The 27692-nt window shown below is 42.7% G+C and overlaps 1 protein-coding gene across 6 annotated transcripts in view; it reads right to left on the bottom strand.

The window, feature by feature from the left end:
- FOXM1 (forkhead box M1) overlaps nucleotides 1-27692 on the bottom strand; it is a 124466-nt gene that overhangs the window by 27017 nt on the left and 69757 nt on the right. The window contains exons 6-11 of one of the 6 annotated variants that reach the window (XM_029599960.1): nucleotides 26448-26654; nucleotides 25744-25872; nucleotides 18278-18325; nucleotides 17432-17492; nucleotides 16307-16324; nucleotides 14976-15157 (exon numbers count right to left, since the gene is read on the bottom strand). In XM_029599960.1, the coding sequence (XP_029455820.1) occupies nucleotides 14976-15157; nucleotides 16307-16324; nucleotides 17432-17492; nucleotides 18278-18325; nucleotides 25744-25872; nucleotides 26448-26654 (645 nt within the window). The remainder of the gene's footprint in view (nucleotides 1-14975; nucleotides 15158-16306; nucleotides 16325-17431; nucleotides 17493-18277; nucleotides 18326-25743; nucleotides 25873-26447; nucleotides 26655-27692) is intronic. The other 5 variants (XM_029599961.1, XM_029599964.1, XM_029599963.1 and 2 more) reach the window with 5 other exon arrangements.

Consider the following 27692-nt stretch of genomic DNA (forward strand, 5'->3'; position numbering starts at 1 on the left):
AATGATGGATCACATCAAGGGAACCAAATGATGCTGCATCCAGGGCTTTGATGGCACTTGACCGAATCTTGATCAGATAGATGGTATATAGCCTGGTGCCACAGGTGCTCGCGGACCTCAACAGTCTGGTGGCACCGATAGAGACTCCGATGCCAAATGCATCAATGGACTGACAGTACCAAGGATACCAGGGATGCCGGCAGGCAGAGGCTCTGCAGCCACGACATGGTCCTGACACACCTCAACTGTACCCAAAGGAACAGATGGCTGCCAGAGCCATCGACTGTTCCCCTAGGCTCTCCTATCCATCCAAGGACGTCGATGCTGGAAGCTCAATGGCATCCCTCGACAGCGGCTATGGCTGTCGATAGCCTTGCTAGCGCTCATTAAAACTGATGGTGCAATAATCCAAGAGAGGCCTCCAATGTCCCCCGATCCTAGCAGCTCAGGGCCCCTGAGATTATTGGCATCCATGGTGCCCAATATCCATAGGCCACTGATGGGACAGCACAATGCCCCTCAGTGCCCTGTTGGGACACAGCCAAAGAGCCTCGAGGGCACCAGACCACTGCTCCTGGACGCCTCAGCGCACAAGGGTGCCTTGAGAAAATGGGGACCCTGGCACTCGATCTGATCAAGGCCAAATCCCTGTTGCTCGAAGGCTACATTGGCACTTGAGGGCTCTCAAGAGCCCCGGTGGTTGGCAGCCTCAGGGATGACCAGGGCACTCAACATTGATCCCAGTACCTAGGTGGTGCTCGACATTGTTGAGAGCGGCAACTAAAGGCATTGGTGGCCAACAAGCTCGATGGCAGCCCCACAGCTCAATGGTTCTGAGGGTGGCTATGGCATCAAAGCCATGCACCTCAACTGCATCGAGTGTGACCACTCATGTACCATGATAGGATTGAGGGCAGACGATACCAAGACCATAGACATTGAGGGCGGCTCAAATGGCATTGATGGGTACCATTGCGTTTTGATGGCTGACCTAGTCTCTGACACTAAAGGTCAGTGCCGCTACTCCGCCACAGAGGCCCAAGGTGTACAGTGACTTGGGTGCATGTAGGCTAAACGACCACAGATGCCTATGGCACAGAAGGCCCTTACAGCATCAAGGGCAGTCATGCACCCCAATGGCATCGAGGGTGCCCTGGCACACGGTGTCAAGGGTGACCATGGCGCTCAATAGCTGTCCTGGTCCCTGATGTGGTCTTGACATTGATGTGTCAGATCAATGGTGCGCTGATCACAGATGTGCAGGGGCAACCGTTACAATGCATGCCCCAAAGGTACGGCAGCAAGCTGCTTGCCCAGGTTCCTCCTCACCCTCTCTCACAAGATATCTTGCTCCAGTTGGATCTGTCTGCAGCCTTTGAGACTTTACATCATGATACTCTGTTGAGGTTTATACATTCTAGTGGTATTGAAGGCACTGTTTTAAATTGGTTTTGGTCATATTTGACTGGTAGAATGCAAAGGGTCCAGATTGGAGAAAAATTATGTGGAGGAGTGTCTCAGGGCTTGGCTTTGTCATCAGTATTGTTCAATATTTATTTGACTCCTGTAGGAGTCATATTCCAGTCTTTGAACATTAATTATTTTATACATGCTGATTATATTTAATTTTTCTTGCCATGTAGTCCTAGCGGCGATATACCTGAAGCCAGACTGCAAGAAGTTATCAGAAAACTACAGAAATGGTTGACTGACCATCGATTGCTTCTGAACATGAAGAAGATAAAGATCCTATGGGTCAGTAAGGGGCCTCATTCAATGAAGTGGGAGAAAGTTTGGTTGTCAAACTCTTATCAGTGCCAATTCACAATGAGAACAGAGAATGAAAAAACTCAGAACAAGGTTACCTAGATGAGTGATCCCACAACTTTTATTTTATACTCAATAATTACGTAAGTTAGAGAACTCCAGCTCAAGCATAACCCTTGTATGATTACCATATTAATCATATACGTGGACTAGATCCATGCCACATATCTTATACATTATTTTATATAAGCATGTACCGACATTGTAAAGGCACTTTCGTAAATACATTTGTAACCAAACTAAATATATGTGCCTATATGTAAACCGTTGTGATGGTGCATCACTAAACGACGGTATATAAAAGATTTTAAATAAATAAAATAAATAAATTCAGTCAGAGATTGAGAGTTTGGGAGTCTTCCTAGACTATCAATGAAGCAAAAGGTTTGTCATGTTACCAAAGTTGCTCTTTATAAGCTCAAGTTGGTTCAACCTTTAAAAACATTGTTACCCCTAACATGTTTTTGAATGATTGTCCAGACTTTGTCCTTAGTCATCTGGACTATTGTACCTCATTATATATTGTGCTTCCAGATAGGCTGATGCATGCAATGCAACTGGTACAGAATGTAGCTGCCAGAGTTATCACTGGGACCCCAAGGAGAGAACATATAACTCCTGTGTTAAGAGATTTACATTGGCTCCCAGTTAAACTGAGGGGTAGGATTTAAGTTGATTACTATTGTCTTCAAACTTTGGAGGAGTGTCTCCTTGTATATTGAGAAATAACCTTGAGATATACAGTCCAGGCCATACTTTGAGGTCACAGAATGCTCAATTACTAGTCATGCCTCTGGTTAAAAAGTTAGGTGGGTTCAGACTAAAGAATAGGTTTTCTCTTCAGTGGCAGCACTTGTGTGGAACAAATTGCCTACTGTGCTTAGATAGCAGCAGGATTTAAAATGTTTAGAAAAGCTCTAAAGACAGCTTTTTTCAGGAGGCATTTGGGTGAAGCAGTTTAAGAATTCTTTTTATGAATTTTGAATGTTTTAGGTGTATTTATATGTATGTTATATTTTAAGTGTTAATTTTTATCATAATTTTGTTTGAATATTTTATGATTGTTCTCTTGTAACCAAATAGTTGTCTAACCAGCATATAAGTTATTTTAAATAAAAATAATAAATAAGGAGATGCGCTGCCCTCAGGGGCAAGTAGGAGGGGAGGCTACATCATCTAAGGCTCTGCCATGGAAACTAGTTCCTTTTTATGTGGGAAGGATGATGTTAGTTATAGGGCAACCTTGTCAAAACTTTGTTTTTAACAGGTGACCATGCCCACTTCTGGGTTAAGCCCCACCTACCAGCCCCCCTCAACCACTCAGTGTTCACTTTTGGGTTAAGCTTACCCCTTTTCCCACTCTAGCCATGACCCTTTGTTGACATCCATCCTAGCCCCACCCTCTCTGCCACTTTTTGATGTCATTTCCAGTCATGCCCCCTCTGGCCCTTATGGACGACACAGACCGGAACCTGAAATACGTTTCTCAAGATGGTGGTGGGTGCCTGGAGACAGGAAATGATGCTCCTCCAAGATGGAGGACCTTATGGGACCTAGAAGGATGTCACAACCATGCATGAGCAGTAAAACCAAAACAAAGTGCTTTTTAATCATGCCATAGCGAACCATGCTGCAGGTAGCCATCTTGGAATGACATCACAGGCCATGACATCATTCCTGTACATGCTCAGATCTTTTGTTTACAAGGAGAGAACATGGAGGGCAGCCATGTTGGAAGAAATGAACAAGCTCATTAAGCTTCTGTTTTCTCTCAAACTAAAAATAGAAAACACTTGTTTTCTTTTTGCCACAAAGCATAGATTTCTTTTGTGCACTTTTTTTTTTTTTTTATCAAACAGTGCTGTTTGAGAAAAATGAGAGAAAAGACAAGCTTTAAATAAAAAGCTCTCATCTCAATAGAGGTTTTACTTGCTGCTTACTCCAACACACACACACACACACACCCCACCCTCTTCTCCTGTACTCGCTGCAGTTAGACATTGTTTGAGAAAAAGAGAAATGCATTTTTTTTTAAAAATCACTCAGAGGTGGACTTTTTTTGTTTTTTTTTGTTTTTACTAATTTCCACTCCTTCCTCTGAATGCAGAGCTGGTTGATAAAGTAGGATTTATTTTCTTTTTTTTGTAAAAAGCAAGCCAGCACCAGAGGCTGTTTTATTAAACTTTAAATTAGTTGCTGTTTGCTTTAGGCATTCCAGATGGAACCAGCATACTGTGTACAGCCAAACAGAGAAAAAAATATTGTTTTTAAAAGCAGTGCTGCTTTTTTTTTCTCCCCAAAGTAAGTGAAATGTTTTGTTAGCTACGAAAAAAGAAAAGAAAGAAAAAAAAAAAAAGAGACCATGCACTCAGACCTTTACAGACATCCATCATGGACTATGAGAGGAATCTTAGGGAAAAAAATGCATCCTGGGTAGTTACCATGGAACCTACCACAAGGCCCCCTGCTTTTCACCATACAGAGGGCAGAAGCAATATTGCACCCCCATCTATTCCCCTGCTTTAGGAAAGCCTCACGGCACCCCTGCTTTTTGCCATCCGGAGGCCACACACAGTATTGCACCCCTAACCACAAATCAACCCCTCCTCTCTCCTTTTTTAAAAAACATTTAGTTTTTTATTTTTTGATTTAATCATGAACAAACACATTTGTGAAAGTAAAGAGGGGTATTCTTTGGCATTTGCAAGCCAAAACATGCCTGACATGCCTTTTGCAAGAAGTGTAGAAAAGGAGGAAAAAAATTGTTTTTGTTGGGTATTATTGTTAACAGGATATTTTAAGATGGTAATACCCACATGGCCTCACTATTTTTCCCCATCCAGAGGCTAGAAGCAGTATTGCAAAACTACCCACCCCCTGCTTTAGACAATGCTCACATGGCCCCTCTGTTTTTCACCATCCAGAGACCAGAAGCAGTACTGCACCCTCCAACCACAAACCAACCCCTCCCTCCCATGTTTAATTATTTTAGTTTTAAACATGTGATTAGAATTCAGACTTTTTGTTGACCCTCTGTTACTAAAGATAAACAATGTGTGTTGACAGATGGAAAAATAGACTAATATTCTCTGGGCTTTTCTTTATAAAGAATGTATATTTTATGTGATAAGCAATAAACCTAACAATTTAATTCTCAGCTGAGATTACAAAATATAATTTGAATCTATGCTTACATATTTCAGTTTGTGCAAAATGTGAATAGAAAACAAATCACAGTTTCCAATTCTCTTTTTCCAAGTACAGAATTTCTTGCATTTCTTTTTTCAGATATGAAATATATTTGAAATAAAGCTACCATGTAATCTGTGTAATTTAGAAACTAACTGTAATAAAGTATGATATAAACATTTATAATAAAGATACTATGGTTTCAACTATATGTTGTGTCCTATCAGTCTGTGTAGGTGCTACAGCACCAGGGGAGTATGAAGAGGGCAGGAAATGACATCACAGCCAAGCACATGCAGGCCAATCACGTGCAGTAAATATTACTGCGGAGCTTGCGGAGGTAGCCATGTTTTATGATCTCACAGGAAATGAGGTCATCGTTGGGCATGCTCAGGGTTTATGTCCCCTCTGCCCCTATGTGCTCAGAGACATTCAGCAGGGAGAATGCACTCACACTGACAAATTTTCATTGAGAGATATTAGAAACATAAAGGGACTTTGTGCTCAACAAAATATAACAAAAAAATGTGCAATATTAGATACTTGTGGCACTGAGAAAACTGAGCCATCAGGAGAGTAACTCACTTAACTCAAGGGCAAATAATTATCTTCTTAACTGGATTTGAACCATGGAAAATAAAATCCAGGTACATTCTATTAAAGTTCAGCATACAGAGAGAAAATGCAAGGGGGCCTAAAAAAAAAAAAAAAAAAAAGAATTGACTAAATAGTGAAAGAAATGCAGCTTAAATTAAGTGTAGAAGCTAAAATGATAACCGAGCAACCTGCCACAAACTTTGGCATCTTGACAATGATTCAAGAGTATAAATCAGAGGCAGCCTGTTGGGGAAACCTCAGGTATGCCTCAAAGCTTTGGCCCCCCCATGCAGTGAGCAAGGGAGTGGTTCACAGCCTCAGCCACCACCAGCATCAAAGCCTCTCTTTTTCCCCTGCATCTCTGGCATGATGGCCTACTGCCAGTGATACTCCTCTGTAGGCTTACCGCTGAAGCTTAAACCACACAAAGCCCCCAAAGCCTTGCAAGGCAGACAGCTTCTCGCGGATCAAGTGCTTCAAGACCCTTCAGTAGGAAAAAGTGCTACCTCACCCGGATGAGGAAAGGACCATGATAGGGACTTGAAGATGGGCAAAGCTGCCGAAAAAGGGTATGAAGCATTCAGAGGAAGGCATGGAAATTGGTAAAAGAGGGTCCACCTCTGAGTGATCAAAAATGAATTTCTTTTTCTCAAACACTATGCTAACTGCAGTGAGTACAGGGGGAAGGGAGGATGATGTCTGTGGGAGTAAGCAGCAAAGGGTTGTAAAGTCTCTGAGATGAGAGCTTTTTATTTAAAAATAGTCTTTTCTCATTTTTTTCTCAAACAGCACTGTGTTTGATAAAGAAAGAAAACACTAGCACAAAAAACAATGTATGCTTTGTGGCAAAAAGAAGACAAAAGGATTTTCTATATTTAGTTTATTGACAGAAAATAAGTTGCTTACATAGCATGCTCATTCCTTCCAACATGGCTGCCCTCATGCTCTTGCCTTGTAAACAAAAGATCTGAGCATGCACAGGGATGATGTAATGGCCTGTGATGTCATTCCAAGATGGCTGCCTGCAGCTTGGTTAACAGCAGCACAATTAAAATACGCTTTGTTTTGGTATTACTGCGCATGCACGGTCATGATGTCCTTTCTGGGTCCCACCACAAGAACATCCATCTTGGAGGCACATCATTTCCTGTCTCCAGGCACCCTCCACCATCTTGAAAAACATATTTCTGGTTCTGGTCTGTGTCCTCCACAAGGGCCAGACAGGCAACACAACTGGACGAGACATCATCAAAAAGGGATAAAAAGGGCGGGGGTTAACTCAGAAGTGGGCATGGCCACCTGTCAAAACATTTTGAGAAGATATGCACCCAGTAACTACTGATGAGCTCTCCCCCCCCAACAGGAACAGTGCAGTCCTTGATCTCTGTACTGTTTGAACCTCTATTGAAGCAGATCGATTGGTGAAATGACATGGGAACTCCTGCCCAGGTAGAACTCAGGCGAGTCCCCAGGCTCAGCAGCTTACGTGGATCACCCACGGACTGCATTCAGTCAGTCCTGCCAGCACCCGACAAAGGTATAAAAACAGACAGAGCAAGGAGTGGACACAGATACTAAACTGCTGGTGCAATGTTTATTTTTCGTTTTTTTAAAATAAGGATAGAAATAGACTGCCAGACTGCACAGAGACTAAGGCCCGCCATGCGGCTGGCAGAGAGGAAAGAAGAAGAAATAGGAAAAGAAATAAAACTACTATAAGGTAAAGGAAAGAAAACAGCTGCAGCTCTAGAAAAAAAAAAAATCGCTTGCAAAAACTGTGAGGAGAGAACAAAGCTGAATACTATGAAACAAGGCTCCCGCGACTACACAGCTCTGTAGGAAAAAAAAAAAAGACTGAGGGACTGGCTAGGGGGCAGGGTGATGACTGCAGCTGCACATGCTCAGTAAGGCATGTTTGAATGTTCTAGATTCTTTGAGATCAAAAATCCGTGTCAGGCTCCATCATATGATGTCACCCATGTGTGAGACTAGCATCCTGCTTGTCCTCGAAGAATATGTACATTTTAATAGTTTATGAGTGCATGGTATCCAGATTTTATAGTTTCTATTATATGTCCTACAAAAATGTTTCATTAAATGGTTATTTTAAAAAAATGGTAAAATAAAAGAAAATTATTCCTTACCTGCTAATTTTCGTTCCTGTAGTACCATGGATCAGTCCAGACCGTGGGTTATGTCCCCCTTCCAGCAGATGGAGTCAGAGCAAAAATTGAGAGGGCGGTCCCTCATAACTGGTGCGCCCTCTGTAAACCTTCAGTATTAAGAATATCCAAGCAATAAGGAAAAATACCTTGGATGGATCAATACAAATTGAATATCATGGATCAATACAAAATTGAATATCAACTGTAAACAAGTCTAAGCAAAAAAATTTGCAACCTGAACTCTTAATCAGTCCCAAACCGATCCTGAAATAATTACACAGTAGAGCTGAAAGATTATCCCAAAGAACCCCCAACAATCCGTAGGGTGGGCGTCTGGACTGATCCATGGTACTACAGGAACGAAAATTAGCAGGTAAGGAATAATTTTCTTTTCCCTGTACGTACCAGGATCAGTCCAGACCGTGGGATGTACCAAAGTTTCCCTAAGTAGGGTGGACCACTGATAGCCCAGCTCGAATGACCTGAGCCCCAAAAGGAACCCACGATCGATGGTTGAAGATTCAAGCGATAGTGACGCGCAAATGTGTGTAACGACTTCCAGGTAGCCACTCTGCAAATCTCCTGCGGAGAGGCCGCTCGGCTTTCTGCCCAGGAGGCTGCTTGAGCTCGGAGAGAATGAGCCTTTATACTGTCTGGCGGTGGTCGCCCAGCGCCAACATACGCCGTAGAAATTGCTTCCTTTAGCCAGAGGGCAATGGTTTTTTTAGAAGCCTTGTTTCCCTTCTGGGGACCACTCCAGAGGACAAGAGGTGATCCGACAGACGGAAGCATTGGTAGCCTCCAGACATCAAAGGAGGACGCACTTGACTCCGAGGCATCTAAGCTCTCTGGAATCCTCATTCTGGAAGGACGGCAGCTCCACCAACTGATTCAAATGAAAGAATGAGACCACCTTTGGTAGAAAAGATGGTACGGTACACAAGGATACCCCTGAATCCGTGAAGCGTACATAAGTCTCTCTACATGACAAGGCTTGAAGCTCTGAAATTCTGTGAGCAGAACAGATAGACACCAGGAATACTGTCGTGAGAGTGAGGTCCTTGAGGGTAGCTCTCTTCAGAGGTTCAAACGGTGGACCGCCTAGAATTCGAAGGACCAAATTCAAGCTCCACTAAGGACCTACATTGCGTATTGGTAGCTTCACATGCTTTACTCCCTTTAAGGACCGGACTATGTCAGGGTACGATGAAAGAGTAGTTCCATCCTGATGATGGAGGGCACCAAGGGCTGCCATCTGTACTTTGAGGGAATTGTAGACTAATCCCATCTCCAGACCTTGCTCAAGAAAGATAAGATCTGGGGTATTGTCGCATGACGTGGAGAAAGTTGTGTGGACTGGCACCAAGACTCAAAAACTTTCCAGATCCAGACATAGGACATGGAGGTGGAAGACTTCCTAGCCTTGAGAAGAGTGGAGATAACAGCCTCTGGGTACCCTCCTCTTCTCAGCCAGCACCACTCAAAAGCCAGGCCACTAGACAGACGTGATCTCCCTGGTCGAAAAATACTGGGCCCTGTCGGAGAAGGTTCGGCAAATGTCTCAGTCGAAGCGGGCCGTCCACCGCTAGGGTTGACCAAGTTTGCAAACCATGGCTGTTGAGGCCATTCCGAAGCTACCAGGATCATGGGCCCCTAGTGACTCTACTCTTTGAAGCACCTTTCCCACTAGGGGCCAAGGCGGAAAGAAGTAGAGCAGGAGGTCCCACGGCCATGGGAGGACAAAGGCATCGACGCCCTCTGCGCCTTGTTCTTCTTCTGCGACTGAAGAAACAAGGAGCTTTCGCGGTCCTGTGAGTGGCCATCAGATCGAGATGGGGAGTCCCCCATCGCGTGAAGAGGAGTGACACTGCTTCCTGAGACAGCTCTCTCTCCCCGGGATCTAAACGTTGGCGACTTAAGAAGTCCGCTTGAACATTGTCTATGCCTGCAATGTGAGATGCTGCCAGATGGGACAAATGGAGTTCCGCCCACGGCATTAGCTTGTTCGTCTCCTGAGCGACATGGCGACTCCTCGCCCCTCCCTGACGGCTGATGTACGCCACTGTTGTTGCGTTGTCAGAGAGGATTCAGACTGCTTGGCCTTAGACTAGAGGCAGAAAGCGCTTCAGTGCTAGACGAACCGCTCGTCTCCAGACAGTTGATAGGCCACGCTAACTGAACTGGCATCCACTGCCCCTGTGTCGATTGGCGTCCGCACACAGCCCCCCAGCCGGCGAGGCTGGCGTCTGTCATAATGATCACCCACTGCGGAACCTCTAGGTCCACAGTGGTGATCCAGGTTGAACCTCTAGGTCTTAGCAAGCAATCCAGGTTGAGCCACCAGGTCAGGCTGTCCTTGGCTAGAGATGATAGTGGCAGAAGAGTCTGAAATTCCTGAAACACCAATTTCTTCCAATGGGAGAGCAATGCTCTTTGCAAGGGATGCATGTGGGAAATGCCCAAGGCACTACATCTACAGTGGAGGCCATGGAGCCCAGCACCTGGAGATAGTCCCAAGCAGTGGGAAGTCAGAGGTTCCAAAAGCACTGAACTTGAGAGAGGAGAGATTGGGCCCGATCCAAACAAAGAGAGACTGTGCCCACTTTGGTGCCAAAATGAGCTCCCAAAAAGTCGAGTGGCTGTGCCGGAGTGAGGCTGCTCTTGGCAAAATTGACGATGCAGCCTAGCGACTAGAAGAGAAGTAATACTCTTTCCACTGAGTGCTGGCACAAATCTGTGGACTTCACCCAGATGAGCCAGTCGTCCAAATAGAGATGGACCAGAATCCCTTCCCTCTGTAGGGCGACCGCCACCACAACTTTGGTGAAGGTGCGAGGAGCGGTCGCCAGGCCAAATGGCAGGGCCTGGAACTGGAAATGCTGCCCTAAAAGTTTGAAGTGGAGGAAGCGCTGATGCACCTACAGGATGGGGATATGAAGATAAGCCTCCGTCAAGTCCAAGGACGTGAGGAACTGAGAAATATGCCTGAACAGAAAACCAACATGGAGAAGGAAAATCCCCAGAAGCCTCTGCTATTCTTTAGCCTGCCTGGGCTGAATGAACTCTGAGTGACTTTCTAAGCATGACGTTGCAGAATGTCCCTGAACAGGCAGACAAGCTGGCACCAGAAAGTTGAAGCCTATTCATTGGGTCACAAAGAAGAAACCAACGGCGGGAGCTTCAGGCACTATTCTGTTAAAATCTCACTGGACAAGATAGTTAACAGAACAAAGGATTATTTGGAGAGTGAAGGCAAATGGGCTACGCCTGGGAAAACTAATCAGGGCAGTTCAGAGATAGGTTGTCATGTCAACAGCATGATGTGACTCTGTAAATGATTCTTTGGGCAGTCACGTAAGTCTAGAAGCTTCCACAATATTGTATGTTTATCTATAAAAGAAGGGTCACTTCTTGTATACAGGGAGATGCTGGTCAGTTTGTAAGACTAAGGGCACCCAGTATCTCCCAAGAACACTTATATTGCCTAATAAAAATACTTTATACCTTTTATTTATTTATACGTTTTTTATATACCGAAGTATTGGCGGGGGCCTTCACTCCGGTTTACAGTTATAACAACGCTATCCATTGAAGTTAGATGAACAGCTTTAACAGAGTTAAAGTTATAAAGAATATATACAAACACCTGTTAAAGGTCTAAGTATGTCAGAACTGTTGGAAACATGGACATATTTTAACATATTTACATATATATCAGATATAAACAAGGTTTTACTGAGACTAAGTGTTCTTGTGTCCCTGGCCCTAAGCATAGAGTAATATCACTGAGCGCAGGGTTTCCATCCTGAAGTGTGGTATCTTGAGAGTCCTGTTGACTATCTTGGGAACTACGAAGTAGACGGAATAATGGCCAAACCCTTGTTCCGGTACTGGCACCGGGACAATGGCACCCAAATCCAGGAGCTGATCCAGTATTTGTTGCACTGCGCACTGTTTGATAAGACCGCACAGAGAGAAGACAAACCTGTCTGAGAGGTCGAGCAAATTCTAAAGCGTAACCGTGCCGTAGAATATCCAAGACCCACCGGTCTGAGGTGATTTTGATCCACTTCTCGTAGAAGAGGGAAAGATGTCCTCCTATCCTGGGAAACGAAGAGTGGACCGGCAACGTTTCATTGAGTAGATGTAGCAAAAGCTCCGTGTGTAGAAGAGTTCCGAGCCGGTCTCCAGCCTCGAAAGGAATGAGACTTGGACTGCGACCTCAAAGAGGGAGTCCTGTGAGGCATTGGTCTAGTCTGACGACAACGCTGTTGGCCTCTGAACCGGGTCCGCATAATGACGATCTTCCGGCAATTTATGCACCTTATTCTCTCCAAGTGATTTAATGATCTGGTCCAACTCGTCTGGGACGGACCCATCAATGTCCCTGTCTGCATCCCCAAGGAGAAGGTCCTGCAACCCAGGGTCCGGCAAATTAGGAGCTAAAGACCCCGAGGAATTAACAGCTGTCCGTCCTGACTGTCTCCTAGAGGGATCCAACACCCCTGATGGCCTGGGGACCTTTGCTGGTATAAGTCCCTCCTCCTCCCATTCAGCCTCCACTTCTAAAACAAGCTTTGTGCATTAAAATCACAAACTTAGAAGAAAAGGCCTGCTGTCTCTTTAAGGTCCCGCCCGGGGGAGGGGCTGCATCGGGAGGAGAGGCAGACGCTAGGTCAGCCGGTTGCACAGGGCTTAAATTAGGTGTAATAAAAGTACAAAATCAGTAGTAAAATGAGAATTCCCTTCCCCCATCTGGCAAAGAAACAAGTGCAGCAGGCTGGCTCTCCACACGTGGATACAAAATGGCAATCGAGACATCGGGAGGGAGGGGGGGGGGGGGTGAGGAGGTGCCGTGGGAATGGCAAAGACCTTAATTGCCTGGCTGCTGCGAGCAGGAGAGAGAGAACTGCATTCCGCTCCTTCCTCCGAAAGCTGCCAGTCCTCGTACAGGGTACGGATCAATAAAAAGTAAAAACCTTTCCTCTTTTTTCCTTTTTCTTTTCCCCTCCAGGCAGCCTAAAGTGACAGAAATTTTACTTCTCTGATGAGAGACCTGAGGTATGAAGCTTCATACTTCCCCCTGCACCCAGCTCCTCACAGGAACAAGAAATTCAGCGCTGCTACCTGTCAGAAATGACCCGCTCTCCCGTTCAGTCAGAGGAATGGCGCATCTCTGCAACTGTTAGGCTGCCCCGAGGAAGAAACGGCATCTCAGGGCAGCAGGGCATCGTGGGGAAGAGGTTGGACCACCAACATTCACCCATAAGGCAGCTGAATACTGGCTGTAAGAAATAAGTAAACACTTACCCCCCAAAACAACAGAATAACATAAGACAGAATGTACAAGACAGACCTGTCACTGAAAACAAAGTTCTGCCTGCAAGTCTCCAGAGAAGCTGAACACAGGCTTTTTTTTTTTTTTTTAACTTTATAACTATGATCCATCCAAGGAAATAATTAGAGGAAAACAAAGAATAAAGAAATTCTGTAAACTATCCTCTAAATGAACTGGGGAACCGAAGGTGCAACTGCCATCTGCTGGAGTCAGAGAAATACTGAAGGTTTACAGAGGGCGCACCAGTTATCAGGGACTGCCCTCTCAGTTTTTGCTCTGACTCCATCTGCTGGAAGGGGGACATAACCCACGGTCTGGACTGATCCTGGTACATACAGGGAATCATATTAATATTACACATTAGTGTTCACTTTATTTACATATTTTGTATTAATGAACACTTAAATCTTTATATTTGCCTAAGATGATTATATACGTATGTGTGTATATATATTTGATGGCACCTGTTTAGTTAATATAACTCAACACATTTAAGTTTGAAATTATGTGCCTTATTGTGAACAGTTGTGACGGCAACTAGCTTAACGACGGTATAGAAAAGATTTTAAATAAATAAAATAAATATATATGTATATACATACATACACACACACCATTCAAAATCATGAAAAAAATAGATATAATTTAACTTATATAAAGATTCTATTAAATACATAAAAACTAATAAAAAAGTATAATAAAAATACCAAAATAATATATATAATGCTCATAATTCACACACTATAATCTACCTTATAAATGGGCCATGACCGACGGCCCGCAAATGCGCAGTAGAGCACAGCTCTACTGCGCATTTGCTCTACTGCGCATTTGGGGTCAGCAGCTTCTGGCACAGCGGCCATTTGCCGGTGTCAGGAGATCGTGTGCCGGCAATTGGCTGGTGTGCGCAACTTGCGCCTGCCTTCAGGCAGGCGCAAAAGGTAAAATAAAGATGGTGGGGTGGGGTATGTCAGGCTAGGGGAAGGGAAGTTCCCTCTCAGGCTGCTCCGATTTTGGAACGGCCTGGGAGAGAATGGAGGAAGCCAGCGCGGCTTGGCGCACACAAGATGCACAATTGTGCACCCCTTGTGCGCGCTAAAATTGGGCGTATATGTGTGCGCGCCGGGTAGTGCGCGCACATATAGGCCGCACGCTCCTTTTAAAATCTACCCCTGTGTGTGTAGCCAGTGCCATCACTGATACCAGGAAAAATAGCACAGCACGCTAGTTTTATTAGAGTCCTCTATTATTTTTAAAACATAAAGCAGTTTAGTATTGGAATCAAAAGGGCCAGTATGAAAAAAAAAAAGAAAAGAAAAAGCAGCATGCATGCTCTCCCAAGTCAAAATTTATATGTCAGATTCTATTTACTCGTAATTAACTTGCATATGAATTTTAGAGGACAACTTTGCCTTCCAAACACATCTGGTTTTTGAATTATTACTACAGTTGTATAGAACATTTTTCCATATAACATTAAGTTTTAAAAACTGATTTTCAAAACTGTTCTAAACAAGCTTTTGGAAATATGCTTCATAATCCTTGCCTACATAACAAAATGTTATGAAACCTCATAAGAGTATATACATTGAATGAGAAAAAGTATTCTGCTACTATGGTTCACTTTTGTTGTTGGAAATTCAAGATTCTGGGAAAAATGCTTTGGATCAGATATTCTAACCATTCTTTGGAAGATTACTTTTGGACGGCCCCCTTTCAAGAGCCAGGACTACTCCCGTTGCTGTTCACGGGGTACTTGTTTTGAGGGACTCTGTGGAAGGAAGTCAAGGCCCCAGGGAGAGGAGAAATATTTAGGGATTTTGAGCTTTAGAGAAAAGCAATTTAGCATAAACAATGACCTTTGGAGCAAGCCGCACACGCTTACTGCTCTTGCCCAGTTCAGCATTAGAGAAGGAGGGTCCCTGGGATGGAGTCTGGGCCATCTCTGTGGACGGCTGCAGGAGAAGCGATGGGTTTAAAGGAAACTGGATTGGAACCAGGTAGGAGCTGATGCGAGGAAGCAAGGGCTTCATTTTTCGTTCTAGAAGAGAAAAACAAAACAAAAAACAAAATCGGCAGACCATCATACAGAACAGATGAAAGCAGTTAGGTACAAACCAGGCATGCTTTCTCATCTGCCAAAGCAATGGCAACAGATTGGAACCCTTAGGCCACCCAGCAACTAAAATCACTTTGTAAATATTGACCTTTTGGTTGCTTATATGAATTTTCTAGCAACATTTTTATCTGACAATTAGTTTATGATCACCAGCTTACTATGTCCCTTACTGTGGTTAGATCTCACATCAGACAAGCTTCCTCATGCTAACTTCATACCACCTCCTTTCTGCTCTCAATCCAATCTAGAAAAGTTATCAGTTTCTGATAGCATTTCCTAATAGTTAACCTCTTACAATGCCCTTGATTTTTCTCTTTTACCCCAACCATGCAATTCATACTACTACTAATCACTTCTAAACATGTACGCATCTACTGCAGCCCACAATAACACTGTTATGCAAATTGGTGTATAATGGCCCAGTTGAAAGCACCTGATAAGAATAGCTCTTAACACTGGCTTTTATCACATCAAGCCTAAAAGGAATTATCTAAGCTCTGCATTCTGTTCTCATGAAGCATTTACCACCTGCTTCAGAATATGCCATTAACCAGTCAAGTGAGCAGGTGCAACCTGGACACTGAAGAACAAAATCACAGATCAAAGTGCTCTCTTTAATATTGTGACCATTTTTGGGAGGCCAATATTAAAAACAGAAGAGGTGTCACCATGAATCTCTGGGCTCATGCACAAGTGCAATACAGAATCTCTCAGCTGTAAACCTTATTGATACCAAGAGCAAACATGAGCCCTTTGATAGGCATAAAATGCAGCATCAATTAGTCTCTGGTCCCCTGCTCTCTCTGTTAGTGCATTTGGCACAGAGTACTTGCCAGTGGTGCCTGACAAACAGAAGCAAGCAGTGCAGCTGAGCAGTTCTGGCCCTCGACTGCAAACCAAGTCACCTTATCTTAAAAGAAAAATATAGTGTGAACGTGAGAAGATGAAATGTAAAAAAAAAAAAGTGTTCACCCCAAACAAGAAATGAAATTCAAAATAAGTTTCAGAGTTCAAAAATAGAAGAGCTGTTTAAGGAAACCGTGTAAAAATCTGGATGGAAATTCTTCTTACCTGACTGTCCAAGCGATGCTCCATTACGGAAAATGGAAGTGGAAGAGGAAGACCAAGGTCATTAAGAAATACTGGATAGTCAAGACAATGACAAGATACAGAAGACAAGGGCATGGCAGGCGAGTGGCCAAAGGTGCAAAGAGAGGGCAGACAAACATCCATAGCAGGAGAAGCAGCGTGCAGAGAGCAAGTGGCAGAAGACATAGGAGACCAGCTAGAGGTGTGAAAGAAGAAACATGGGGCAGGCAAAGTGTCCATAGAGATAAGAGGAGGAGGAGCACATGGCAGGTGAGTAGCCCAAAGATATGAAAGGAAGAATGCACAGCATAGGAGTGGCCAAAGGCATGGCAGGACGATGTAGCAGTCCAGAGAGCATGTGGTGAATAAGAAATTCCCAGGAGACCAACAGGAGGAGTTGAGACCATACAGCTCCATGTTATTAGGGAGAAGTTGGTTCCATCCTGGTTTTCTAACGCCAGTCCTAAAGCATTCTGGAGATTACAGTTGCTTTTCCTATCCTAAAATTAATACTAAAAAAACCCTGAGTGCTCTGAGATAATCTGAAAAACATGAACATGTAAGAAAATAACAGAAGCAGCACTGATGGGGGTGCTCCATCCTCAAAATCAAGGACAGTTTATTATTGAGATGTGTTAGGAGGCTATAGAATCATGAAAGCAAACAGGTATTTAATCTTTATATCTCATAATACAGAGCCTGGGGACACCTAAGAAAATGATCATGCAGCAGGTTTAAAACAGGGGATTTTTTTTTTTTTTTAACACAAGTGTAGTTAATTTGTGAATATCATTACCACAAAATGTTATTGGAGGTCAATAATATAGCTGGATTCAAAAGACATGTTTGAGGAGGATAAGTTATTTAACTCCTCCTCCCCCAATAATAATGCATATAGCTGTATGTAGGGGACAACCCTAAATCATGTCTACTGGAAACCAAAGAGCATGTCAGTGGATGGCCAATTAGTTTCTTATCACTTCCTCCAAGTACATGTTACTTGCCACAGTTGAAGGTAGGATGCTAGGCTAGACTGACTTTTGGTTGGACCCAATTATGGCACTTTTGATCTTTTTATTCTGACTGAACTGCAGTGTATGGACTCACCTTTCACATAGCTATTTCCTATTATGCCCTTCTGAAGCTCAGGGACAAATCGTTTCTGGTGCTATAATTGGAAGAGGACAAGAGGAAACAAAAGTCATCATTAATGAAGAAAACTTGACTAGGGAAGTGCTGCCTGGAAGGGATGCTAAGTCTGGCTGTCTTTCTACTATCTCAGATCACTAGTTGTTGATGGCACTGCTTCTTTTGCACCAGTCTAACATCTTAAAGCCCATCCCAAATCATTTACAAACCAAACCACACATTGCTCATGAAGCTCTGCTGTGGACTGAAAAGTACAATATTTTTTCACCTGTGGATGTCCAAGAACCTTTCATGTTCAGTTGCCTTGTTCTGACCTACCTTATTTGCATTTCCATCTTAGGCCATACTCTGCAGACTAGGACAAACTCGTACTGTACTTACATCTGCTTCCAGCTGCTCTCCTTAGGCTGTCCTAGAGCAAGGCCATGAACAGTCTCCTCCGAGCACAGAGGGACACAGCTGTGACTCACACCACTATATGGGGAAATGGCCATGAACTACCTCAGTAAAAAAAAAAAAGGAGGAACATTTGCATTTAGCTATTCTCAGGAACAAGGACACGAAGTGGAGAGGCAGAGTTTCATGGCCTTGAATATGGAGAATATATCAGACTGGCTGAAGAGGCCCGTCCTGTAGGACTTCCTCCTATTTTTTTTATTTTTTGAAAGGAGGTCCACATCAGGGAGGGGAAGAAGTCGTTGGAAAAGGAAAGTGGGGAAGATCCCAAGGGAGACATGGAAAAGTAGAAAAGAGTAATCCTTTTCCATGACTGCAAGGGAGGTGAGGGAGGGGGCAGTCTCTTACTGGTTCACAGTGCTGAGTTGATGTCGGAGAGCCTGGGTCCAGAGGCTGCTGGCAGCAAGGCATTATGGGAAAGAAACAAACATAAGTTACCAAAAACCCCCAACCAAACCAAAATAAAAGAACATGATTCCTTCTAGTAGCCTCATTCACTTGAGCAAGAGCCACCTAAATTGTTTGCAGATTTTTCAATTACATTTCACACAGTAAAACACAAATCAGACAACTCACTTCTATTTTTTCTTTATAAACAAACAGTGTGATGTCTGTGAGCAAGCTGAAGCCCATGAAAGAAGACTAGAAGTTGCAACATGGGACAGAAGAGTTTGAAATAGTTGGACTTAACTCCTTCCAATGGTGGGTTTTCAGAAGGATTTAAAATAAATAAATAAATAAATAAATAAATAAATAAATAAATAAAAATTGCATTCATCACAACAAGCACGTGCTTACTTGCCACCAAGAACAGCTCCTCCCTATTTTCAGATAGAAATGCATGCACTACGGCAAAGGCAATGTCAGCCAAGGGCAGAAGTAGTGATCTATTCACCTCATTTGAACAGGTTCCCAAAACACAACTTTGGTGTAAAATGTTGCATTGCATTAAAGGAAAGGTTTTCCACCACACATCTGGACAGATCCCCAGAAAGATGCAGAGTAAAAGACAGAATAGAGGTCGTCTACTAAAAAGGGTACAACATAAGCCTCGAGGATATATACACACAATATATATATATTTAAATTATATAAGAGAAAAAAAGTGCGCTTATGGGGTGTGTGTGTGTGTGTGAGTGGATGGATGGGGAAGGTATGGGATATGAGATACAGCAAAAAGGTATTAAAAATGCATAAACAGCAAGCATTTTTCAATAGGAAGGAGGGGCTAGATCAAGTAGTCATGGTGTAAGGCAACAAAGTGATAGAGCCAGAACAAAGGAGAAATTAGTTCTTACCTGATGAAATTTCCTTGAGTCCAGCCAGACTAATCCAAACGCATGGGTTATGTCCACCAACCAGCAGATGGAGGTAGAGATTAACAGGGTTGCTGTCACCTTACATAGGCTGTCATGCTGCCCTCAGCATGCCAATGTCCTGTAAGAAGCTAAGAATAATATTTTAAAAACTAACTTCCCCCTCTCCCAAATCAGGGGATTTCCAAGGGAGAACATCAAAATGAACATACCATCAATTAGGATAAACCAAATCTAGTAATATTCCCTTACCTTATCCACTGAAGGTTGAATTTAAATTATATATACAGTTTCTGAAAATAACCATAAAATACCACATGACATTTGGCAAATGGAGAATCCTGGTCTGGTCGGGCTGGACTCAAGGAAAGAAAATTATCAATTAAGAAATCCTCTTTCCTTCTTCCATCCATCCAGACTAGACCAAATTCATGGGATGTATCCAAGCTATACCCTGAGGGCACAGGACACTACCAAACCTACTCTCAAGACCGCCAAACCAAAGGAGGTTTCCTCCCTGGTTTGAACGTCAAGATAACGCATAGCAAAAAACTTCAAGGAAATCCAGGTGGCCATTTTGTAACTCTTCAATGGTGAAACCAACCAAAAAGCCATTTGCATCCTGTTTGGGAGTGATAGTTCTCTAACTACAGAAGCCGCACTTATGGCTTCTTTAAATCAGCATGCCAATGAAACTTTCATAGCCACGTGCCTCTTATATGACTCTGCATGGAGAACAAAGATGATCAGATCCCCTAAAAACTTTCATGTTCTTAATTCCACAATCGAACATTCTGCACATCCAAAGAACAGAGTAGCAAATATACTTCCCCACACAACTCTCTATGGAAGGAAAGAAGTGACACTACCAAACTAAAGTGAAAGTGCAACTTACCTTTGGAAGGAATGTCAAAATTGTACATATCTGTATATAACTCAGTGACTTAAAAGTATTTGAGTTTGATTTTTTTTCTCTGCAGCATGAATAAAAGGTAACAAAGCAGTCATAATTCAAAATTGTTGCTTCCTTTATTCAACAAAACTGGCTTAAAAATGCCAAAGGGTCAGTTGATAGCTCTATGCAATTCCTTTTGAAAGTTAGGCATGCCTAATGGAAGTAAATAAATGCTGTTCTGAAAAACAAAAGAAGTGTATTTACCATGTTTGTAGTAAATATTCGGTGGCTCTTGATGTCTCCAGAGCAATCTGTGCTAAAAAATGCAGAGTAATGCAAAAACCCACGGGAAAGGTACAGTATTGGAGGTGAAATTCTTCTAAGCACAAAGGACAAGCGGGATCTGAGGCCAAACAGGTGGATAAGGTGATGGTGAAAGCCAGAAAGATGCTTGGCTGCACAGGGAGAGGAATGGTCAGCAGAAAAAGGGAGGTGATATTTCCCTTGTATAGGTCCCTGGTGAGACCTCACTTGGAATACCGTGTAGAATTCTGGAGACCACACCTTCAAAAGGATAAAAACAGGAAGGAGTCAGTCCAGAGAGTGGCTACTTAAATGTTCCATGGTCTTCGTTCTAAAGCATATGGGGAAAGGCGAAATAGGGTAGACATGTTAGAGACATTCAAATATCTCAAAGGTTTCCATTCACAGTAAGTGAGCCTTTAACAATGGAAAGGAGGCTCTAGAACAAGGGGCATTAGATGAGATTGAAAGGGGGCAGATTCAGGTGTAATCTTAGGAAATATTTATTTGCAGACAGGGTGGTGAATGTGTGGAGCAACCTCCCAGTGGAACTGGTGTAGATAAAAACAGAATCTGAATTCAACAAAACATGGGATAAATACAGGGGATCTCTAAGGAAGTGATGAGAATTATAATGCTAAATTAATTGGACGGATGATGAGACTGGATGGGCCACACAGTCTTCTGCCATCATGTTTCTATGTGTCACAACAGGTTTACTAGGTTACAGTGACAGTGGATATTATTGGCAGGGGGAGATATTTGTCTTTCATAGAAGGCTAGTTGTTATTAAACAATGATATGACTATGCACTAAAATTGAAGTGTTTGAGCTATTGCCTATACTATAGAGTCCCTCTTGATGCAGCCTTTGTTGGCAAAACAAATACATTTGAAATATGCATTTTGGAAGCTAGGAGTCTTTCTACTAAATAAACTGTTAACTGTCACCTCTGAGGGCTTTAATTGAATGTTCTCAGAGGATGGTTACCTATATCATGCTCCCTTGCCTATGAACAGCTATTGTCCAACAAAAAACAAAACTACTTGATTTTGAAGAACTGGCACTAAACAGAGCAATGCCAACCAAACTGCTTTAGTTACCAACCAGACTGGACATTTGGCCTCTACTGCTGACCAAGTTTCCTGCAAAAAAAACCTCCCCAAAAAACAAAAAAAAACTACCTTAACAAGACTGGTATCTATCAACCCTACCACTTAAGAAGATTCCAGATTTATTCCCTTCTCCAATTCATGGGAACAAGCCACTAAATGAAACCTGCTCCTGCTTTATCTGGGATAGAGAGCTATCACAGCTTTGTGATTAAGGATCTCACTTGGAAGCAGGGCTCTCTGCTGAACCAGCTCCAAGGCCACCGCCATGGAACTCAATACCTGAAGATAATTTCATACAGAGGATCTCCTGGTGCACTTCAGGGAACGCCAGTGTGAATACAACCTCAAAGTCCTCTGTACCGCCAACAATATTCTGAGCCAATTAGTGTCAAAATGAGCCCCCAGATCATCTAAACCTTATTGGTAGCTAACTTGTTCTCCTGGGCTCAATTTGACCCGACTAACAAATCATCCAGATAAGGTGATGTAAGAAAGTTCCAGTGAGAGTGGTGAACCAAAAGGGAGGACCTGAAACCAAAAATACTCCCCCCCCCCCCCCCCCGCAAGAAATGGAGAACCTTCTGAAGGTCCTCTCACAGAAGGGCATATGCCACTATGCTTCCATCAAACCCATGGGTGCTAAAAAATTTGTTTTGTTTCAATGTTATAAGAGCATGAATTGATCTTGAACCAGCGATGTAAAACTCATGCCTCACCCTAACATATCAGCCTCCAGTGGCTCTACTATAACAGATCTTGAGGTCTCCATAACTGATATAGAGACTGTTATCGTGAAGTGAGGAGCCTTCAATTTTTGTTGACTTGTGTCAGTTCCAAAATAAGTCAAAAGATTCATTTTTTCCACATTTTTTTTGAAAAGCACACAAGAGACAGAATTTCCAGCATTGATCCCATTGCGCCAGAGGCACTGAAATGCCTGCTCTTATGTCTAGCAGACGACTGAACGCAACCTGAAATGTCTCTTGCATTAGAAATGAAAAACAAAAAAGAGAAACCATAAAAGCAACTGAGTTCAGACAGGCAAATTAAGACATAATTCCAACAACGACAGGTAAATGAAAGCACAAGACCATCTAGTCAAAATCACAAATTGCTTTCACAATGAATTTCTTAAAAAAAAAATAATAATAATTTTAACAATCAAAGGAATACTTTAAAAAAAGGAGGAAAAGACGACCTCAGAACCATGTATACATTGCTCTGTGTTTATCCCATGCCATCTATCCCTTCCGCCAGGGATAGATGGCTTGGCTGCACATTTTGTTTTTTTTATTTATTTATTTATTTATTTATTTATTTAACGTCTCTTTTATACCGATATCCGTTCGCACATCGCATCGGTTCACAAAAACCAAAAACTTTTGGGCAGGGCCCTTACAGATAACAGATAATTAGTAAACTAGGAAAAAAACAAATAACTTATGGGAGGAGCCCTTACATATAACAAAATCAATGAGTAGATGCAATGAGATAAAACTGTAACAATAACTATAATTATATACATACGAGTGCATAGTACAAAATCAGCGGACATAAGGCGTTCATCATAATACATCAGAGGATAATTCACAGCGGAGTATTATGTGATGGGTTTTCAGTTTTTTTTTTAAATTGGGGGTATATGTCTCCATGCGTATATCATGGGGCAGGGAGATCCATAAGGTGGGGCCGGCAAGTGAAAAAGCTCTGTTCATAGTATTTTCTGAATCGCACGGGAATATCTAATAGCGCCCGCAACATGCATTTGCATGTTGCGGGCGCTATTAGGTTCGGGGGGTTGGATGCGCGTTTTTGGCCCCTTACTGAATAAGGGGTAACGCTAGCGAGTCGAAAACCCGCACCCAATAGAGGGTACTGTATCGGCCCGAAAGATATTGAACAGAATGTCCCAAAACAGATCCCTGTGGCACTTCATTTAACACCGTTCTTTCTTCAGAGTAGGTTCCATTTATCATTACACGCTGTCTCCTGTCAGTCAACCAGTTTGCAATCCACGCTACTACCTTGGCACCCACTCCCAAGCTTCCATTTTGTTCACAAGCCTCTATGTGGGACCGTATTAAAAGCTTTACTAAAATTCAAGTAAATCACGTCGAACACTCTTCCCTGATACAATTCTCTAGTCATCCAATCAAAAAAAAAAAAATCAGATGTGTCTGACAGGATCTTCCTCTAGTGAATCTATGCTGCATCCGGTTGAGCAACCCATCGGATTGTAGGTAAGTCACTATCCTTTCCTTCAGCAATTTTACCACCACCGAGGTGAGGCTAACTGGCCTGTCATTTCCAGCCTCCTCTCTGCTTCCATTCTTGTGAAGTCGGACTACCACCGCTCTTCTCCAATCTTGCGGCACCATTCCCGTTTCCAGGGATCTATTGAACAGATGCTTCAGCAGACCCGCCAGCACATAGCTGAGCTTCCTCAGTATCCTGGGATGTACCTCATCTGGCCCCATGGCCATGTCCACTTTCAGTTTTCCTATAGATTCTCTTCTGTAAATGGAGTTTCATCTGCTCCACCCCCATCCACAGTCCTTCTCCAGGGTCTTCTTTAGTGAACACTAAACTGAAGTATTTGTTTAATATTTTTGGCCACTTTTACGTCACTCTTTACAGATTGATCTTTGTCACCTTTCAATTTCACTATACCACTTCGGATCTCCCTCCTTTCTCTGATATATCTGAAAAATGTTTTATCACCTGGCTTTACCTCTTTGGCAATCCTTTCTTCCATCTGACTTTTTACTTTCTTTCTTCATCTCCCTCAGTTTCACCAGATATTCTTCCCTGTGTTCCTCTTTTTGGGATCCTTTATATTTACTGAACGCTGTTCTTTGTTATTTAACATTTAATCTTTCCTAAAAAATACATGAATAATATTTTTGACATCTAGTACAAAGTGATTTTTATTTTAACTTTAGATTCCCCTCAAGCTTTGAGCCTCTTCTCTAGGTCCTCAATGAACAGAAGCCTACTGTTGAAGGGAAGCTTGATCAGATGACTCAGAAGATGAATCCACAGACCAACCGACCACTATACTAGAAGCCATGCTCCTAGCCAAGGTATGAACTAATCAAAGATGCATCCACCAAAACGCTGCCCTCCCCACCCCCACCCCAGTTCCAATTGTGCTGCCTTGTCCAGGTTTATTGCTTTTCAGCAAAGCCTTCTGCATACGATGAGATAAGCATAGACCAGCTTTAGTCACAACACACAGTTACACACACTGCCACCTAAATAGACATACCAGCAATTTAAAATGCCTATTTTCTAGAAAACTGCTTTTATTCTTTTCCATCTTGGGGGTTGGTGGGAAGGGAAATGGAAGGAAACAGGGTAACAAAATAAAATGTGGAGCACAAATCCTAAGAACATAAGCATTTGCTATCCTGGGTCAGACCGAGGGTTCAACAGCCCAATCCAGGTCACAACTACTTGGCAAAACCCTGAACAGTAAATAGATCCCATGCTGCTATCACACAGTGATAAGTGGTGGTTATTTATTTATTTATATATTTTTTTAAGTCTAGTTGGTTAATAACCAAGCCCCCTGGTCTAAGGCCAAGCTCAGCTGGGGAAAGGAACTGCAGGAGCTGCCCTTCTAATCCAATCCTTTTCAAACGTCTTAACTAGGCCTCATTTCAGAACACAGGACTTGCTCTTCTACCATCTACTGGAGACAGAATACTGGCAGGCTTAGGGCAGTACAGGAGCCGATGTTTGGTGATATCAGCAAGCCTGTTAATCTCTGCCTCCATCTATGGTTGGTGGACATAACCCATGCATTTGGGCTGGTCTGGCTGGCTGAAGAGGAATAGACAAATATTTCTTCACAGGAAGGGTGGTGAAGGAATTGAATGGTCTTATTGGAAGTGATGAACGCAAATACAATAACAGAATTCAAGAAAACACGAGATAAGCACAGAGGATCTTTAGAGAAGGCAAAGCAGGATATCAGCAATGATGGAGTTGTGGCAATAAGGAAGGGTATAATAGGTAGACTAGGCCTTGCAGTCTTGATCTGATCTGCATTTTGACCACCTCACTTCCTATGGTATAGCATTAGGCAGTAAAATGAAATGCACTTTGCTCCTTGTACTAAAAACTACAGCCAAACATGATCTCATATAGTTAGAGAAATAGTCATTAGCCAGAGAGGCTCACCTTGAACACCTGATCCAGTGTCAGACAACGATTGGCATCAGGATGAATAGTCCAGAAGGAAATTTTACCATTTGCTGCAATCTCTCGAACAAACATGTCATGAAGAGAAAGATTGTGCCGAATAGAATTCTGCAAAGAAATAGGTCTTAAAATTCAACAGTAGACCTTCAGGTTTCACTACTCCCAGAACCCCCTGTGCTATCCCAATAGAATACAGTATCTGCTCAAGCCCAGCTGTCACCAAAAGCAGATGTTCCGAACATGACTATCAACCTGAGACACTAAATTTCAAATCTTGAATATTAATCTGTAGTCCTATCTCTCCAAAACAGATGAGTTCTGGTCCTTCTCTTTGCACAGACCCACATGTTCATCCATTCCAGGTACTGTACATCCTGATTTGGGTAACTTAATCCTGTATTTCCACCTTTCTACTCAGGGCTTTTAGATTTCAGTCAGACTTTATGCACAAACTCCACAATCCTTCAACCACCATCCCTCAAGACCTGCATCTATTGTTAGCATTTCCAGATGCATTTCTTTGCATACATTTCCAGAGCACACAATCTCAAATATCAGAACTTGGTTTCAGAATAGCTCCAAGTCCAAGCTGTCCAATCAGAGAACTGTGGCTATTTTTACAGGATAGTGCTATAAAACCACAAGACTAATACAACATTTTAGTAAAGGATCCACTACATTACCTTCCAGCCAGGCTTAGCCACATGTTTGAAATAGGGGAAGTGATCCTCAATCCAGGTATAAATCTCCTTCAAGGTCATCCGCTTTCCCTCCGTGCTGTTGATTGCAAACTGGATCATGGCCATGTAGGAATAGGGAGGACGCTCAGCAAAGGACTCCCGCCAGGATGTGGAGGAGCTGCAGGGGGTGGCACTTATATCTTCCTCACTCTGAGTTAAAATTAGCAGGAAAGGAAGGAAGAAATAGTTCTATACCATTTCTACTGCAATTTGAATATTAAAGGATCTTGGGAATGAATATAAAATTCTACATTATGATACTCTTATCAATTTACCCCTTTTTGTCTTTGGTTCATAATCCTGCACCAGGGTTATAAAATTGGTGTCTCTCAACCCTAGCATCAATTCAAGAGCAGCACTATTTCCTCCATGTTTTATTGCTTTTGTACATACATCCAAACCTTCATTATAAAACCATTTGAGGTTTCTCTGCCAAATAATTTGCATTTAGTTATCTGGCTGCTGTACCCACTCTAAGGAACCATGCATGCCTTCACAGAAATCTGGTCTTATGACAGTTTCCAAATTTTGGCAAAAAAAAAAAAAAGGCTTTTTTTTTTTTTTAAACCAAACTGCTCCTTTAGTTTATAACACATGGGAATATGCAATTTCCGCTGATGAAGAACAGTATCAGTCTGTCACACATTAACTTTTATAAGGGGAAAATGATAATCTACAGAACATCAAAATTAGAAAGTAGTAGTCATGAAGACACCAGATGATTCGATCGATTCCTACAAATATAAGGAGACAGATCCTTGCACATTTAGGTGGCTGGTTCTAACCTGACTGAGGCTAGTTGTGGTTGAGAATCTTTGCCACAGTTGGGTGGCTTATTTTAAAATAGTTGGCAGTTTCAGTTCAGCTCCCAGTGAACAAGTTATTACTTAAAATCATCATTATAATTGACAGTGCTGATTCAGGCAACTACTTGTTCCCCTTCCCAAGGACATTACCTGAATAGACAAACTGATAGGAAAGATAATCTGTTGTCTGCCAAACAGAGGAATGTCTCCCAAGACCTAGAACCTGCGACATTGTTGTCCCGCTGGGTCGCGTTACAGACAAGACCAACCCGCCTCAGTTTCATTTTACCAGTCAGATGAGAAGGATAGCCCTGGCAGACCTCCTATTCAAGTTTCTTGGTCATTTCTTTCATTCCTTCCATAAAATTAGTTTTGCTTATTG

This window comes from Rhinatrema bivittatum, chromosome 4 (assembly GCF_901001135.1).
Source record: "Rhinatrema bivittatum chromosome 4, aRhiBiv1.1, whole genome shotgun sequence".
In the NCBI taxonomy this organism is placed as follows: domain Eukaryota; kingdom Metazoa; phylum Chordata; class Amphibia; order Gymnophiona; family Rhinatrematidae; genus Rhinatrema; species Rhinatrema bivittatum.